The 18246-nt window shown below is 33.8% G+C and overlaps 1 protein-coding gene across 1 annotated transcript in view; it reads left to right on the forward strand.

Moving 5' to 3' along the window:
- The window catches only part of LOC144440064 (uncharacterized), a 42250-nt gene that overhangs the window by 14114 nt on the left and 9890 nt on the right, over window positions 1-18246 (forward strand). The window contains exons 6-21 of the mRNA XM_078129307.1: window positions 116-228; window positions 622-852; window positions 1461-1573; window positions 3612-3908; window positions 4123-4439; window positions 5621-5824; window positions 8012-8234; window positions 8667-8810; window positions 8919-9049; window positions 10514-10740; window positions 10999-11135; window positions 11361-11496; window positions 13938-14026; window positions 16279-16452; window positions 17427-17600; window positions 17926-17940. Coding sequence (XP_077985433.1) covers window positions 116-228; window positions 622-852; window positions 1461-1573; window positions 3612-3908; window positions 4123-4439; window positions 5621-5824; window positions 8012-8234; window positions 8667-8810; window positions 8919-9049; window positions 10514-10740; window positions 10999-11135; window positions 11361-11496; window positions 13938-14026; window positions 16279-16452; window positions 17427-17600; window positions 17926-17940 — 2725 coding nt within the window. The remainder of the gene's footprint in view (window positions 1-115; window positions 229-621; window positions 853-1460; window positions 1574-3611; window positions 3909-4122; window positions 4440-5620; window positions 5825-8011; window positions 8235-8666; window positions 8811-8918; window positions 9050-10513; window positions 10741-10998; window positions 11136-11360; window positions 11497-13937; window positions 14027-16278; window positions 16453-17426; window positions 17601-17925; window positions 17941-18246) is intronic.

Consider the following 18246-nt stretch of genomic DNA (forward strand, 5'->3'; position numbering starts at 1 on the left):
CAGGCCTACTGAAAATTTCTACCACCCCGGCCAGAAAAAAATACTAACCGATCCCTTAGAGCATTACAGTAATAATGAAATTATAGGATATCATATATAAATGAATATCTTACAGGATATGCTTGATGCAGCCGCCTTTATTGGTGTTGGATTTGATGGACGTGGAGAGTACAGTCCAGACAGCCGTAAAATGAGTCTTATCCAAAGAAACTGTGCCGGTTATTCCACGTAAGTGATTACAGTACTTTACTTTTTTTAAAAGAAAGATGAAGTGACTATTGAGCTCATAATTCCATTCAATCAGTGGAAGTGGTTTCATAATCCAAAAGGGGACATTTTTTGAACGGAAGTCAATCATGTTTTTGTTCGCTTGCATAAAAAGCAAACAATTTGAAACCGAATGTTGGTAATAACAAGATGTATAACTCGACAAACTGACTTCTGGGAGATGATGATGAAGATGAAGATGACGATGATTGTGATGATGATGATGATGATGATAATGATGATGATTATTATTATTATTTCTTACTTAACCCTTGGGTCCATAGAGAATGCTGAACACCAGTCTATCTATGAATAATATGTTTGTCATCGTGTTTGCGTTTCACAACTCTTTAGATATGATGGCTATGATGTGCCTGATACAATGAACGTACATGGAATCTATGATACCTCCTCCACCATGATGACGTACTCGGAACGTAGTCAATACACCAGGCACTTAGAAGTAGAAGCTGGTATATCTGGTGGTTTTTCGTCATTCAGTGGTTCAGTATCTGCTGCCTACGGTTCTACACAAACTTCAAACCAACAACAATTCATGTCCACTCTTGACGTTGACATCATGAGGTGGGTTTATTTCATTCATTTCACGTTTTCCTGAGAGTATGTTTACATCTTGTTGTTTATTACTACCTACACTTGTATGCATGTATGTATGTATGTATGTATGTATGTATGTATGTATGTATGTATGTATGTATGTATGTATGTATGCATGTATGTATGCATGTATGTATGTATGTATGTATGTATATATGTATGTATGTATGCATGTATGCATGTATGCATGCATGTATGCATGTATGTATGTATGTATGTGTGTATGTATGTATGTATGTATGTATGTATGTATGTATGTATGTATGTATGTATGTATGTATTATGTATGTATGCATGTGTGTATGTTTGCGTTCGTGCGTGCGTGTGTGTGTGTGCATGCCTGTCTGCCTGAATGTCTGTCTATCTGTACGTACGTACGTACGTATGTATGCATGTATGCATGTATGTATGTATGTATGTATGTATGTATGTATGTATGTATGTATGTATGTATGTTTGTGCCTGTGTCTGTGTCTTTGTATGTGTCTGTGTCTGTGTTTGTACTGCGTATGTGTATTATTGACAGTTTCACACTGCAGACTTTTCATTTTTTTTCATTATTTCTCTCTTTACAGATATGAAATCTTCAAGGACGTGACTACAGCAAATGACTTGTCTACCAATTTCCTTAAAGAGTATATGAATTTACCTAACAGTTACATAGGATCAGGAAATCCACTAAAATATCGTAAGTATATTCTAAGCCCAAAGTTACACAGATGCATACACTACCATCTTGAATAATAAAAGGATTCGTTCTATCCCATCAAATTCATGTCTTCCATAGTCCTATGTCAACAGAATTAACCAGTTTGCTTGTCATCTACAATTCAATCCTCAATTAGGGGCCTCGTTGTGTTTCATTGTTTTTAAATATGACAACTAATACTATGTTTTCAATTATGCGCCGACATTTCTTAAAAAGCTTTGACTCCTTTTGGGCAGTAAGCCTGTCATACTAGAAAGGTTTAGATAGACGAACTTACGTGAATCATATACGTGTAGCTTCATAGTCACCTGAATCGAAGCAACCAACTCGTTGTGTATCTGACGATGTTACCTCAAAATGATGGTCTACTCGTAACTGTAAATAGGTGTTAAGTTTTTTGTCATTGTTCTTCTAATCAATGTCGTATTTTTTATATCAAAATTCGGAAACATAACTTTAAGCTAATTGTTCGGTTGATAACTGTATCCCTTGTATCGGGGAGCAATATCCAATGTACATTAAAGAACATGCTCTACTTCTCGTAAAGAGTAGTTGTATACCCAATGCAGTGTTTTTGAACCTGATTATTTATCTTGTTTTGTTATAAAATTATTGCAGTAACACACTTTATGTTATTCTGAGCATCAGCGAACCAATTTCATTGGCCATTGAGGAGATCTCTTTGTCATATGTTACCGGAAGTGGCTATTGTTCGCAATTGCACAACATATATAAAACAAAAAATAATGATCTTTTTTTCGTCTGGGTAATTGCGGAAAAAAATGACAAAGATACCGACATGTTTAGAAAACAAAATCATGTTTGTGGCCTTCTGGACAGACGATGCGAACGCGTTTATGTACATTCCACTGTCGTTCACATTTATGTTCTGAACGAGTAACGAAAGACAAGTTTGTAAGCGTCATTACGTGTACACCTGCAAGATAATGCTCCTGTAGACGTTCGGACGTGTATCTAAACCTCTGTATTATATTAATGTCAAAGCACATTTCGTCCACATCTAAGTTAATTGTGGTATTAGGGTCGGTAATATATAAAACACAATTGCCATTGCTGAACGGGATAAATGACACATACTAATAACTATTCACTGACTGTCCTTTCTCAATTTCAAGAGCTTATTCTCCGACTCCAGCCTGTTGGCATAATCAGATATATCTACATTTCTCCTACTTGTGGTTGTTGTTATTATTGGTGTATGATGGGTACATTCTATGCTTTGTAATAACAATTGTTGACTATCATTTATACTCACTTCATTTGTATGCAATGTAACAATGTAATAACAATAAGCTTTGATTTTTACTTGCCTTTGACTTGCCTTTGACACACTCTACAACGCAAATTTAAATGCGTATGCTCCGTGTGTGTGGTAATAAAAGCTTTGAAGAAGATATTGCTCAAGCAGTTTAAAGTATTTTCAAACGTTTTCAACAGAGTGTGAAAATATTGGAGTATTTACATTGTTCAATTATCATTTATAAAAAGGTGAGATTTGCCATGAAAACCAATAAATATTGCTAATAAACAAATGACGGATCGTTTGATACGAATGTGACTCCAAAAAATAAAATTATGTTGATAACTGACATGTACCGACCAAACGATTGATACATACATACATACATACATACATACATACATACATACATACATACATACATACATACATACATACATACATACATACACACATACATACATACATACATACATCCATCCATCCATCCATACATACATACATACATACATACATACATACATACATACATACATACATATGTACATACATGCATACATACATACATACATACATACATACATACATACATACATACAAACACACATATACATTATTACATACATAGGCATTTATATGCAGCTTCTTTACAGAAATAATGTATAGACAATAGGATACTATATTAATCAGCTTACAACAAACCTGAACACAATCAGTTACCTCAGAAATGATAATTATATTACTTTATGTCCACAGAGGATTTCATTCAGCGATGGGGAACACATTATGTTAAATCTGGTATGTTCGGTGGAAGGCTGGAAATTCAGAAAGTTTCGTCAAGTTCATTTTACAGCTCCGTCGAGGAGTTCGCCGTTGAAGCAAACGTTAACTACCAGTCAATCTTCGCGAGGTTTGCAGCGAGCTTATCTGTGAAAGGTGGTTCATCATCTTCACGGGAAACTGGCTATTCATCAACTAATGTAAAAGCACTCGGTGGACATCCAGATATAGCAGCCATTGTAACTGATTTCAGTAGCCCAACGATCAAGACAGGTAAGACATTCAGCTGCGAGATGGGGAAGGAGGGGTGTACTTAATGTGAATGAAGTTAATACATTTATCTATGTCATTCATAATTATTCAATATAATTATTGACAAGTATGATAGCATACACTTTGCAAATTGTTTCAAAATTAAAACTGAGTAAACCGATTTGCATTAACCTTTATAACATTATCACATTATCTTCCAAACAATCGACAACAGATCTTATCAACTGGTTGCAATCTATTCGAGACTATCCCAAAGCATTCAAGTTTGGTTTGGCTCCTATCACGGACCTTTTATACTTCCAAATGGATGAGATATTTCCAAATGCCGAGTTTGAGGCATGTACTGATAGGACCGACTTACAGAAGGATGAACAGACTGGGAAATGGTATTACCTTGTGGAGAAGACAGTTGGAGATCTTAAAGTCCATGAAAAGGAATTCTGCAAATTCATGTCCAAGGAGGAGTTTATGAATGACATCGCTAAACGAAGAGATTCTTTGGAATATGCAATAAGTATCTACATGTCCGAGGTAAGTAATAAATGCCGCCGAGTCAATGCACGCCGACCGTAAGAGGCGTGTATTGCCCGGATGGAATTTGTTTTGTACTCCGGCTACTTATATTAGTTTCATGGTGTCATATATATATATATATATATATATATATATATATATATATATATATATATATATATATATATATATATATATATATATATATATATACATATATAAATGTGTGTGTGTGTGTGTGTAATACATTGTTAATTAAATGCCCCTTGAGTTAGTTGTTTTAGAGGTTTGATTGACATTTTAATAGTATATTTTGTAGTGTATCTGGTGCATATCAACATTCGGAGTGATGGGAGTTATTTCAATACAATTTGATGTCTGACATATGTACAATCGTGTCTGAAATTTGTAGGCTGCCTAGCATTTCTAAAAACTATTGTCGGTAACCGTGTCTGACATTAACAAGCTGCCTAGCATTGCGAAAAACTATTGATGGTAACCGTGTCTGATATTTGTAGGCTGCCTAGCATTGCTAAACACTATTGACGGTAACCGTGTCTGACATTAGTAGGCTGCCTAGCATTGCTAAAAACTATTGTCGGTAATCGTGTCTGACATTAGTAGGCTGCCTAGCATGGCTAAAAACTATTGTCGGTAATCGTGTCTGACATTAGTAGGCTGCCTAGCATGGCTAAAAACTATTGTCGGTAATCGTGTGTGACATTAGTAGGCTGCCTAGCATTGCTAAAAACTATTGTCGGTAATCGTGTCTGACATTAGTAGGCTGCCTAGCATGGCTAAAAACTATTAACGGTAATCGTGTCTGACATGTGTATGCTGTCTAACATGACTTAAAACGATAACTAGTACCTTTTTTTCAAATTATTCAATTATCGAGATTCATAGTTTAAGAAATTAAAATCCTATGATCAGGATTGCCTTAGACCACTAAACGAAGGTTCTGAGGTATTGCAAAATTGTTCAGCATGCCCTTAGGAAACCCTTCAAGAAACCCGAGTCAGACTGTTGACCAGATAAATGTTACAATAAGTTCACAATCCCCCTATCATCGTTAGGGGATGACTTTAATAATGAAAACGTCTGTCTGTCTGTCTGTCTGTCTGTCTGTCTGTCTGTTTATCTTTCTTTCTGTATGTCTATATATCTACCAGTTATGATTTGTTAATTGTACTTACCAGGGACTGGTGTCAAACGATGAAATTAGTGTTAAAGGCGGAAATGAGTATTGCGAGTTGAGTGAAAGAGGACCCGGAGAAGTCTCTAAAAAACCCGACTGGAACTACGTTAGGAGCGGACAATCATTTAGCGTAGTTTTTGAGATGGACGAGGACATTGAAGGTGGTCGTCGTGGTAGCACAATACCAAAGGACCAAATATTTACGGTCAGTCAAGTTTTACATGCCTTTATAAAAATCACCAATAAAAGTATATTAATATATATATATATATATATATTAATTACTGGCATTTTTATTCGGGAGACCGAATAAGAAAATACAGTTACGCTGTAAAGTCCTATAAGACAATCACTGACATAGTTACTATTAACAGTGTTAGTTACAACATAGTAATTAATCAAATAATTAGTGAATTTTTTTATACAGACAATACGTTAGTTGTTTAAACTTAAGTATTCACTAACACATCAAAATATTGTTATTACTCAAAATTATGTTTGCTATGGGAAGCAAGAACAAAATCTTTTCCCATATTTGCTATTTCAAAAGTAGTGGTCATCCAAACGTAAAGCTTTTATACGAACCATAGTTCTGAGCATTAAATGAATCAATTTTGTCTTTATTTGCTTGATTCCCATACCATGTTAATCAGAATTGTGTAATAATATGAAATTAAATCATACCCGAGGTTTCTGACAATGATACAAACATTGCATTCATATGTAGATTACCCAGAGTGGTGAAAGGAAGTGATTAATCATAAATATATTTCATTGTTGCCTTTGGTAACGAAAATGACAAACATGGAAAAACCACTTTGTTGCCTTAGCCGTAGGTTTCTAAAATTGCCTGAACAAATAACAAAAATATCAAAATTGAATCTCGTGGATACCATGGTAAACAAAATTGTGTAATGGTTTTAAATTCATTCAAAGTATATAATCACTAAAAGTGTAAGTTCAAAGTACATAATCACTAAACGTGTAAGATCAAAGTATATAATCACTAAAAGTGTAAGATCAAAGTACATGATCACTAAACGTGTAAGATCAAAGTACATAATCACTAACAGTGTAAGATCAAAGTACATAATCACTAAATGTGTAAGATCAAAGTATATAACATTAAACGTGTTAGATCAAAGTACACGATCACTAAACGTGTAAGATCAAAGTATATAATCACTAAAAGTGTAAGATTAAAGTACATGATCACTAAACGTGTAAGATCAAAGTACATGATCACTAAACGTGTAAGATCAAAGTATATAATCACTAAAAGTGTAAGATCAAAGTACATGATAACTAAACGTGTAAGATCAAACTACATAATCACTGAAAGTGTAAGATCAAAGTACATAATCACTAAATGTGTAAGATCAAAGTACATAACATTAAACGTGTTAGATCAAAGTACATGATCACTAAACCTGTAAGATCAAAGTATATAATCACTAAAAGTGTAAGATCAAAGTACATGATCACTAAACGTGTAAGATCAAAGTACATGATCACTAAACGTGTAAGATCAAAGTACATAATCACTAAAAGTGTAAGATCAAAGTACATGATCACTAAACGTGTAAGATCAAACTACATGATCACTAAACGTGTAAGATCAAAGTACATAATCACTAAAAGTGTAAGATCAAAGTACATAATCACTAAATGTGTAAGATCAAAGTACATAACATTAAACGTGTTAGATCAAAGTATTGAATCACTAAAAGTGTAAAATGAAAGTATATAGTCACTAAAAGTGTAAGATCAAAGTACATAATAACTAAAAGTGTAAGATCAAAGTACATAATCACTAAAAGTGTAAGATCAAAGTATATTATCACTAAAAGTGTAATATCAAAATACATAATCACTAAAACTGTATCATGAAATTGCACAATCAATGAATGTGTAAAAATCAAAGTACATAATCACTGAAAGTGTAAGATCAAATGCTTGATGCCAATGGCAATCAAAAGTGAATGCTATAGTTTCCCTGGTATTCAAATGATGCAATATTATGAAACTAACTAAATGTTTGGCCTAAGTAAATGGTAGTGTTACAAAAGTTGTAAATAATAGTGTTACAAAAGGTGCTTTAAAGTGGCATATTTAAATACATCATCAGATATGACTGTTATTGTCATAATGATAATGACCGAGACAAAAGTGGACTAACAGTATCATAGTTAAACAGAATGTCCAAGTATTGTCAGGTTTCTGAAAGTCTCTGATCAAATGACACTTATGTAGAAAGTGAATTGTATGCTTAAATTCACAACTCAAATGTGTTTTGACAACTTGGAAGCCATATGCCTTTTTGTCGGGTATGAATACTAATTAATGTAACATATAGGTAATGTATAATTAGCATCTGTGTACTTGTTTGTAGATGCACTACTTTGCTGGCAAGTGGTTTGTTGAGAAGAACATTGGTAACGCACGACTTACTGATGGGTACAGTAACGGGGGCAGTGGTAACACAGAAAACCGTAAGATCTCCGTGAAAGGTTTGGTGTTAACTTTCGAGCCTGAATCTGGTTTGTTTATGTTAGAAGACGAAGATTACGATGCCTCAAGCGTTTTTTGGACATCTATCTTTGGTGGTCTAAAAGGCAAGTGTCAAATTGGTTACATATACTGCATAATGGCAAAATGCTAATGGCACCGTGTTCATTTTGACTATAATACACATTTTCACCCAAAGTATGATGTGTATGAATCTATATTTTCACGAATGGAATATATATTGATAAACACACACACATACACAACAACAACAACAACAACAACAACAACAATAATAATAACAATAACAACAGCGATATTAAACAACAACGATGGTGAACATAATGAAAATAAGACACAATGGCTGACACCAAACATAATTTGGATCTGAATGAGTTGATGGAGAATAAATGTTACCTTGATCAGTATTATTTTTGTTATGGAAAATGAGAAACTAAATATGAAAGGTGAGATAACATTATGTTAAAAACATGTCACTCTACACTGGGATATAAAAATGACACATCCTCACATTTCAGGTCAATTCGTAGCAGAGGTATCGTGGCCAGTAAGTCTTGGGACTGCTGACACAGGAAGCCTAGAGGGGAGGTTTATGAAGGAAACAGTACAGAGATTTCCTTGTAATACACATTGGTCAAACGTACAACTTCTGGATGCGACACGTAAGTTAAACATGCCTCTCGTAACAAAAGAAATACTTTGATAATATTCTGTAATGTTGTCCATAGTCAATACATCATGCTTCTAATATTCACTATCTTCATTTTCAGATGGAGGAGTGTGCCTGTTTTTCTCAGCCGTTAGTGAAGGTACCATTTATGCTGTTTTCTCATCAGTTCCAAAGGACAAGACAACTTGGTATTATGTGGAAATATCGCCTGCATTAGTAGCCATTCACAAGGTATTAGATCATACTATATCAGCAAACTATCGTCACAGTCACTTGCACTTTAACAGCATATATCAAGCTTTGAATCTTAAAACATAGCCTAATCACCGAAAATTATTAATTATATGCGACGGAAAGATGAGAAAAATGCCTTTAACAACCATTATAGGACATTGAGCTTTGTTATGGTTGATGCATGTACCAAATCATAATTATTGAATTTGAACTGTACATTCTTGAGGTATGGATTATTATATACTGAAAAACATTAATTATGCAAATTACTCATAGTTTTGAAGGCTACATTAACAAACTATATAGGACAATTGCACTCTGTTAACATTAATGTTAGACTGTAATATACGTCCTGTTGTTCAGCCCTATCAGGAATGTTAACCACGACTGTACTAATCTACTCAATTTGCAACATCTGATTTATGAGACCAGCCACTTAATGTCATGTCAATAGTAAACATAAGTTTCATGACCAAAGTCTAGTATTTTATCAAGTACAAACAATTAGCAAGTATCACTGTAATAACTATCGTTCTTAACATCAGAAGCAGAAACTATCCTGTGTATTTGATTTTTTAATATTCATAATGATCTCTGTTTGACCTTCTATTCACAAGTTCAAGGAGTGGCCTAAATCCTGTTATCGAGCAGGCATAGTCCCACAGGATAGTACAGACGATGAGTGCTGGCTGATAGTGTGGCACGAATGTCTGTATCTTACAGACTACATTAATGCATTTTCCAAAGTTACATGAAATTTACAGCATGTAGTATTATGATATGGCCTAATTACCACATGTATTCTTAAGTAAATTAATCCATATAAAATATTTTCCAAATCGTTTCAGTTCCAGCGATCCACTAAAGAATATGTGTACCAATTCCGGTTGAATTGAGCCGGCCGTTGTTAAGAAAACAACAAACACACAGGCAGACACACACACACAGACACACACACATACACACAGACAGACAGACAGACAGACAGACATACAGACTGATGGACTTAGACAATACACACGCGATGTGCGTGAAAACGCACACACACACATACACACACATACACATACATACATACATACATACATACATACATACATACATACCCATACACACGCACAGACGCACACACGCACATACACACACACATACATACATACATACATACATACATACATACATACATACATACATACATACATACGTACGTACGTACGTACGTACGTACATACATACATACATACATACATACATACATACATACATACATACACGCACACATACACACAGCATTAAAACATAACTATATCATTACTGAAGGTAAACATAAGCAGAGTTGATGATTGTTTAGTTTAAGTGTATCTGATATGATAATTACTAATATATCTTTAATCACATTTCTTCACTCGTGATTTTGATACTCCTTCAATCATAACTACATGTTTTTTAAACTTTTGTCAGTTTAACCATGTATTGGCTGAGACAACCATCAAGAATGCCAGAGGACTTGGTGATGCTGTGCTTCATCAGAGTTACTTCGTCTGTGTTACTATCTTGACGTCGGAGCAGGAAACCCTTATAGAATACGGAAAATACAGTGGCGATGAGAAGAAAATTACATATCTCACATACATAGACAAACACTCAAACATTGTACCAAACTTCTACGCCATTGGCAGTGGAAATGAGTAAGTATTGACATTACTATTGAATTTATTCTTATATTGAACTCATGCTTTAATTTTCAATATATTGATGTTTTAGATTGTTTCTGACGGGGAGGATATATTTTTTTCATTCAAAACGAAAGTCATTTTGCCCTTCATATATCTCTTGTTTTTTTTTTAATATTGAAAAAAAGTATTAACAAAATAAAAAAAAAGAAATGAATATATAACCTTACATTTGTTTGCCAAAGTGTAATTAAATCCGTTACATTTATGCAGGGATGTTACCCTATATCACTTGAGATTGCCGGATCGTCGCCCACCAGTAAGCACTCAGTGCGGCCACGGAACTCGATTCAATGCTGACAAACAAATTTGTGAGTTGGACTGCGATGAACACTGTCACCCCGATTATGGTAATTTGGCATTCTTGTGTTTAGATAAACGTTTTTTTTTTATCCATTTACAAGTTCACACTAAATTAGTTTGAAAATATTAGATATGATATTACTTAGTTGAATTCGACAAACGTTTTAAAAGTATGCATGCCCCATCCCTAGGTTTGGACCCCAATAACTTTAATATCGAAATATATTAATCACTTCGACAGTCATCTTATAATCATCTTCGTTATTTCACAGGTTGCATGATCCTTGAATCAGGAGTGCCGTCGCCGAGGCTCTGCAACGAATGCAAGGATATTAAAATAATAACAAGCAACGGATTTGAATGTTCAGACTCATGCCCATTTGGTACCATTAACGTTGATGGAAATAGGTAAGTGACATTGATATACAATATTATTTTCATTTTCATTTTCATATTCATATTCATATTCATATTCATATTCATATTCACATTCATATAAGTGTCTCACAGGAAAGAACAGTGCTCAATGCAATATCAGTAGCAGAGTATCATAGACTTAATCCAAAGAATGTTATAATGCGTTATTCGGAGTTTTCTCGCTTTTTCAGCGACCACCAGGCGACTGATAACACTGAGATCGTCAGGGTCGGTATGTACACGTAAATGTTTGTGTAACAAGATAGTCGGACTAAAATATTCCTTACAGAGGTTTACTTCTATAGTTGGTTGAATATTTGTTTTTCAGTGCATCATTTTAGAAAGGTGCACCTTTTTCAAACACTTTCTCTGCACCCTTTTACAATGATCCACTGAAAACAGTGGCTATAAGGAAAACCTAATATTTACGGAGAACTCCACACATAGGGAAGAAAAGGAACATCATATATTTTAACCGACCATTCAGCTAGGTTGTTAAAGCTAAAATTGGAAAGATATTTCTCAGTCATATTGAAAGTCATTTCCAAAAAGAACCACCAAAATTACGTACAATGTTCAACAAAGGAAACGTGAAACTCCGAGTAACTACTTATATGTTATTAGTTGGATTTATTCTTATATATATATATATATATATATATATATATATATATATATATATATATATATATATATATATATATATATATATATATACGTCACCTGTCACCAATCTCGCATTCTGATTGGTCGAGAGCCCTGCAGATACACAGGCGTATTTTTCACCAACATCCGTATTTTTGCTTGTTGTATCACGTGATCACTGCACGTCCCCTTGTAAACAAATCTAGCAGACAACAAGAAATACAGCTATAACCAGCATTTCCAATGCCAAATTTGTTGTCAACCGAACAAAATATCAGCGTTGTATAAATTGTAACAAGTCTTTGAACTGTACTTTTCATGTTACAGGGAAAAAGCCAAACATTTCACACAGAACGGCGAAAGTCCAGTGACGGCGAACTCGCGGTCGTCACGCGATCGTAAATATGAATTCCTATATTTATGAAGGATATGAAAATTACCACCACAGAGGGTGCAGTTTTTGCCTAACTAGAACAAGAAAGCATATCACGAAAAATTTTGTACATTTAATGGAATACAGAACGCAAAACAAAGACGCACTCATTTTTCAGCTGATGGTTATAAGTTTGAATATATCGTTGAGTGATATGCAAATAGTAAACAATACGTCATACTACTGAGCAAACGCGCACTCTGATTGGATGATAAAGTTAAGGCTGACGCGTAAACAACCGCATTGCAGTTATCGGAGTGGTGGATGATACTACGCTCAACAGTATAACGCGGAAGTGATTTTATTTAAAATGAAACAGCATTTGTAGACATTCAAAAATTAATTAATCGTCGCAGGTGACGTATAAGTATGTTATTTGCCAAATACTGTTCCACATCTTGCTGCTCGAGTTAATTTTTCCGGTATAACGGCTCGCCTCCGGCTCTCCGTTATTACCGGAAAAATTACCTCTCGCAGCAAGATATGGAACGGTATTTGGCAAATAACATACACACACACACACACACACACACACGCACACACACACACACACACATACACACACACACACACACACACACACACATATATATATATATATATATATATATATATATATATATATATATATATATATATATATATATATATATATATATATATATATATAATTCGATGAGTATCAGTCTGCTGAGACAGTGCTCAATACCGCAGTGGCAGAGCGCAATATTTTTGGTAGTTCTTGAACTCTTTCTTGGTTGGAACTCGGAGTTTCACGCATAGTGCGACCATCAGACAACTATATATACAGTTCTTCCGAAGAATGCGTTGGAAAGTTTTCTTCTTCCTGAACCCAAACGCAACCTCTTCAACCACAGATACATACGGCTTGAAATTGTATCCTCTTGTCATCATAGAAATAAAACATTGTTGTGTAACACCTGACCCCATCGCACACCACCATAATTAACACCTTTGTACAAACAAAAACACCACTCAACACCCTAGGTAAAACCCTCCTTACACCACACGATTTATACGAGGTATATTCAGTACATCAGCATCTCCTGACGAGTGATTTACTCACGAAATAGGTTTGTAGAGACGAAAACTCTACTTGATTTTCTTCTACCCTCAACACACATACACACAAACACACACACACACACACATATATATATATATATATATATATATATATATATATATATATATATATATATATATATGTGCGTGTGTGTGTGTGTGTGTGTGTGTGTGTGTGTGTGTGTGTGTGTGTGTGTGCACTTTTGATGAACAGCGTATTGTGTTTTAGATATAGACTACACGAAACAACATATTTTTTTTTAAATAGAATTTGTCCGTGTACTTGGTATGAAAATAAATGCGTCCGGGAATGCCCAGGTGGAATGTATCCTGATCCTGACACAAGACAGTGTGTGGGTAAGTTATGGAATATGATTTATTGTCATTAGAGGATAGAACTATCGGGAATTGATATAGGTTGTAAAGTAAAGGGAATTACAGTTTCCTTCCACAAAAGATGAACCACTCTGTTCAATTTTTTTTGGGGGAAAAACATGGTTTAACATCATCATGTTCATGGGTTCGAATCCCCCAGAGACAGCGTATTATTCTTTGACACCCCCATTGGCTGTTTCTTAGTACTATCACCACAGTGAGTTTGTGTGAAGGCACTACATTAATTAGTACCTGTGTTTGAATTTAATTGGTTCAACTGAAGAACGAAAGTCCAAAACATTAGATGAGCACACTTCGGATATTCCCTGCACTCAGATGGGTCAACATCTCCTTCGTTCACCTCATAGTTCCCACGATCATAAATTATCATCTGTTACCCCTTTACTCCTGCCACACGCACTCCTTTGCTCACACACCAAAACAACTACAAACATATTCTCAGTACTATGGTGACAGTATCAGGATGTTCAAGTATTGGAGTTCCAAACAATTGGCAGCGTTGGGGTGACAAATTACAAACAATACAAATATAAATAATATAGTGAATCAAAGCAAAATATGACTCTCCCCCTAATTGCATTTTTAGCTCAGCTGAGGATAGCGGTATGTCTATTCTCAATCACTGTCCGTTTTTTCCTTCCGTAATTAAGGAAGGATATACTTTAGGGACAGAAATGTGTGTGTGTGTGTTTGTGTGTGTGTGTGTGTGTGTGTGTAAGTATGTGTGCCTGTGTCATCGTTTTCTCCAAAACGACTGGAACAATTGATATGAAATTTGGTACACATATTCGTGAGGGAAAAAGGAAGATCTAAATAGGTTTTAGTAAACATCCAATAAATTTGAATGACTCATTTGCATAATCAACGGTTTTCAGCAATTAGTCTATATCTTATGAATTCAAGTTTCAAACTTTCACACTTCATATAATTTGGTACAAATATCAAAAAACATATATTACATATACTTTGTCAAGCTTGTTGATGTAACTTGAAGTCTTAATGAATCATTTGCATAATTTATGAATTTAGGCAATTAGGTTATATCTTAAGACTGCATCCTTCAATTTCAATACCATTCAGTACATACACCAACCATAACAAATCGTATGTGGACTATACAATTTGTTGATGTACCTTACAGTGTTAATGAATAATTTGCATAATTAATGAGTTTAAGTAATTTGGCAATAACTTAAGAATATATATTTCAATTTTAATGCAATTCAGTACATACGTTAACCTTAATAAATCCCATATATCATATCTATGTATCACATTTTATGTATGTATGAATGTATGTATGTATGTATGTATGTATGTATGTATGTATGTATGTATGTATCATATATATATATATATATATATATATATATATATATATATATATATATATATATATATATATATATATATATATAATGTATATATGTATGGATGGATGGATGGGTGGATGCTATTAAAATTTTAATATTTGTTTATGCAAGCTGATGTAAGTCAGATTTATGGATGCTTATGATTGAAAATGATATTTTTTTACTTATTTTCTGATACCAGCTATCAATTTGCTTTGATTTTAATATATATAATTGTGTGAATGCCAAGTTGCCAGTAATCATTTTCCTATTTAGCAGATTTTTTGTTGTTGATATTTTCATTCAAAATAGATATTTTAGAATCGTCCTCTGATACCAATGACTGGATAGCTTTTTTGTTTGTTAAATGTTATTTAGTATTTTTCTGTTTTTGGCAGATATTTGGTGTGTGTGCAGTAAAATAGCAATTCTAGCATGATGAATGACAATTATAGTAATGAACAATTTTTACCACTCACAGAGAGACTAAATGTATTTTTATAAGCTAATGATGGTGGTTGTTAGACGAGACTTTAGTAGAGAAGATTTTGACCTTTGTTCATAGGTGATGTTGATATGTGATGAACTACAATTACTTCGCTATTTTGGTCAACCTTATCTGTAGCAAAGTTGAGCTGTTTCTACACAATGATATCATAGATTTACCTTATCCGTCTCCTGGACCTGTACAATTTACTCAACAAAATTAATAAAACCAGCGGAGCTCTTTCGACCACTATATGGCGTGTCTAGAATAAACCAAAAGAATAGATTTGTAAAAAAAAAAAAAAAAAAAACGAGCTCCCGAATCCCCATGTAAAATCGTAGCCATATGTAAAGACCAACATGTTTATTTAATAGTAAAAGAGCCCGACCCTTGGAGAGCTGACCTTCGATGCGGAGCCGCCTATCCCCAGCATAATGGAAGTCCAACAGAATGTGACCCTAATTCAATACACCCATGTTGCTCAACTTCATCTTGGTGTGGTAACACTCCGGCTCACTGCGTATGCAATGGATGCATTAATTATAAAGGTATTATATATATATATATATATATATATATATATATATATATATATATATATATATATATATATATATATATATATATATATATATATATATATATATATAGTATTTAAGGAGACACAAACCGACTTTAATTTGTTTTCCTTCATCTGTCTTCTATGACACTGTATTTGTCTGTCTTTTGACATTGTTATAACAGTTGGTTATGGTAGTAGTGATTTCCTCAATATTTCGTATATGACTAAAGTCTTAAGTCATTATATAGCTTATAAACTATCTTAGTACCATATTTGAGTAAAATGCAAATAATGGTTATGTTTCAGTAAATAGCATAGCGCGATTAACATCTCAATATGAACTTTCAGATGAATGAACAAATAGAATGAGAGGAGAGTGGCATACAGTGAGAAATATGAACATTTAAGTAAATGACTAAATGAAGAAATTGAATGGCATAAGTTTTTTCTGAATGTTGCAAGCAGAAATTCTGGCCGAACTACACGCAGTAATCACACTACAAGGATTTATCTTGTGGAGATATCCAAACCGATATGAAATGGTGAAAAATAAAACCTACCGAAATGATAAGATGAAAAGGAAAGCTTCCATATAGTTTTCCACTCAAACTCTCATAAATTAAAGAAGGAATTACATTTCAAAAACTAGAGTAGGAGATTGAAAAAAAAAAGATTTGGATATTAACAAATCATCTACTTTTTTGTAGTAAGCTTATCAAGACGCGTTTTTGCTAAATAATAAACAACCGAGATATTTCGAACATTAGATTGCGTGTCTACAGAACAGATTTCTAAACAAAAAGGAGCTCCGTAATCACCACAGCCCAGTAATTCCCTTAAAATATATTAAATTATATTATTATACATGTTATATATAAAAGAGAATAACCAATGACACAAAATCGTAATAACTTGTGAATACACCAGCAACATTTAAAGCCCTACATGTTTATTTACCAGAGCAAGTGTCTCAATTATGGAGAGATGACCTAAGATGCGGACCCTCTTTTGATCTGGATAATGGAAGTCCAGCACAATGTGACCCTGATTCTGATTTTCCTTGTTGCTCAACTTCTGGCTGGTGTGGTAATACTGAGGGTCACTGCGAATGCATTGGATGTATTAATTATAAAGGTATTATACATTATGAAGGTGTTTTATATTTATCGTATTTAAAGAGACACAAGCTGAGTGTCTTGCTTTCGTTCCTTCTATCATCTTCTATGAAACTGCATTATTCTGTCTTCTGGCATGGCTACAATAATTGGATACATAGTAGTGATTTCCTCAATATTTCGTATACACATAATGTGTTAAGTCATTAGATTACAGGTTATATCTTAGTAGCCGATTTGATTCTATTATATACAAATAGTTTCCATAAAGAATTGAATTTTAAAGTTGCCTATATCCTTCAACATAATAAACACGAAATTATTTTTTTTTTTACACTTTTCAGTGTCCAACATAGCAGGTAAGACAAACTAACTTCAGAATGACTGCTTTCATTTCATCTATTGCCTTCTATGACAGTGTATATCTCTGTATTCTGGCATTGTTACAAAAATTGGTTATTGTAGTAATGATTTCCTCAATATTTCGTATACGCCTAATGTGTTAAGTCATCAGATAGCGTATAGGTTATATATTTTTAGTGGCAGGTTTGAGTAAAATGCAAATGATGGTTATTTTTAAGTAATTAATGAGCATAGTTCATTAACCTTCTCATTATGTATCAGATATGAAAGCCAAATATTATATTACTCGCCTTGTAGCCGTT

This window comes from Glandiceps talaboti, chromosome 9, assembly GCF_964340395.1.
Source record: "Glandiceps talaboti chromosome 9, keGlaTala1.1, whole genome shotgun sequence".
In the NCBI taxonomy this organism is placed as follows: Eukaryota; Metazoa; Hemichordata; class Enteropneusta; family Spengelidae; genus Glandiceps; species Glandiceps talaboti.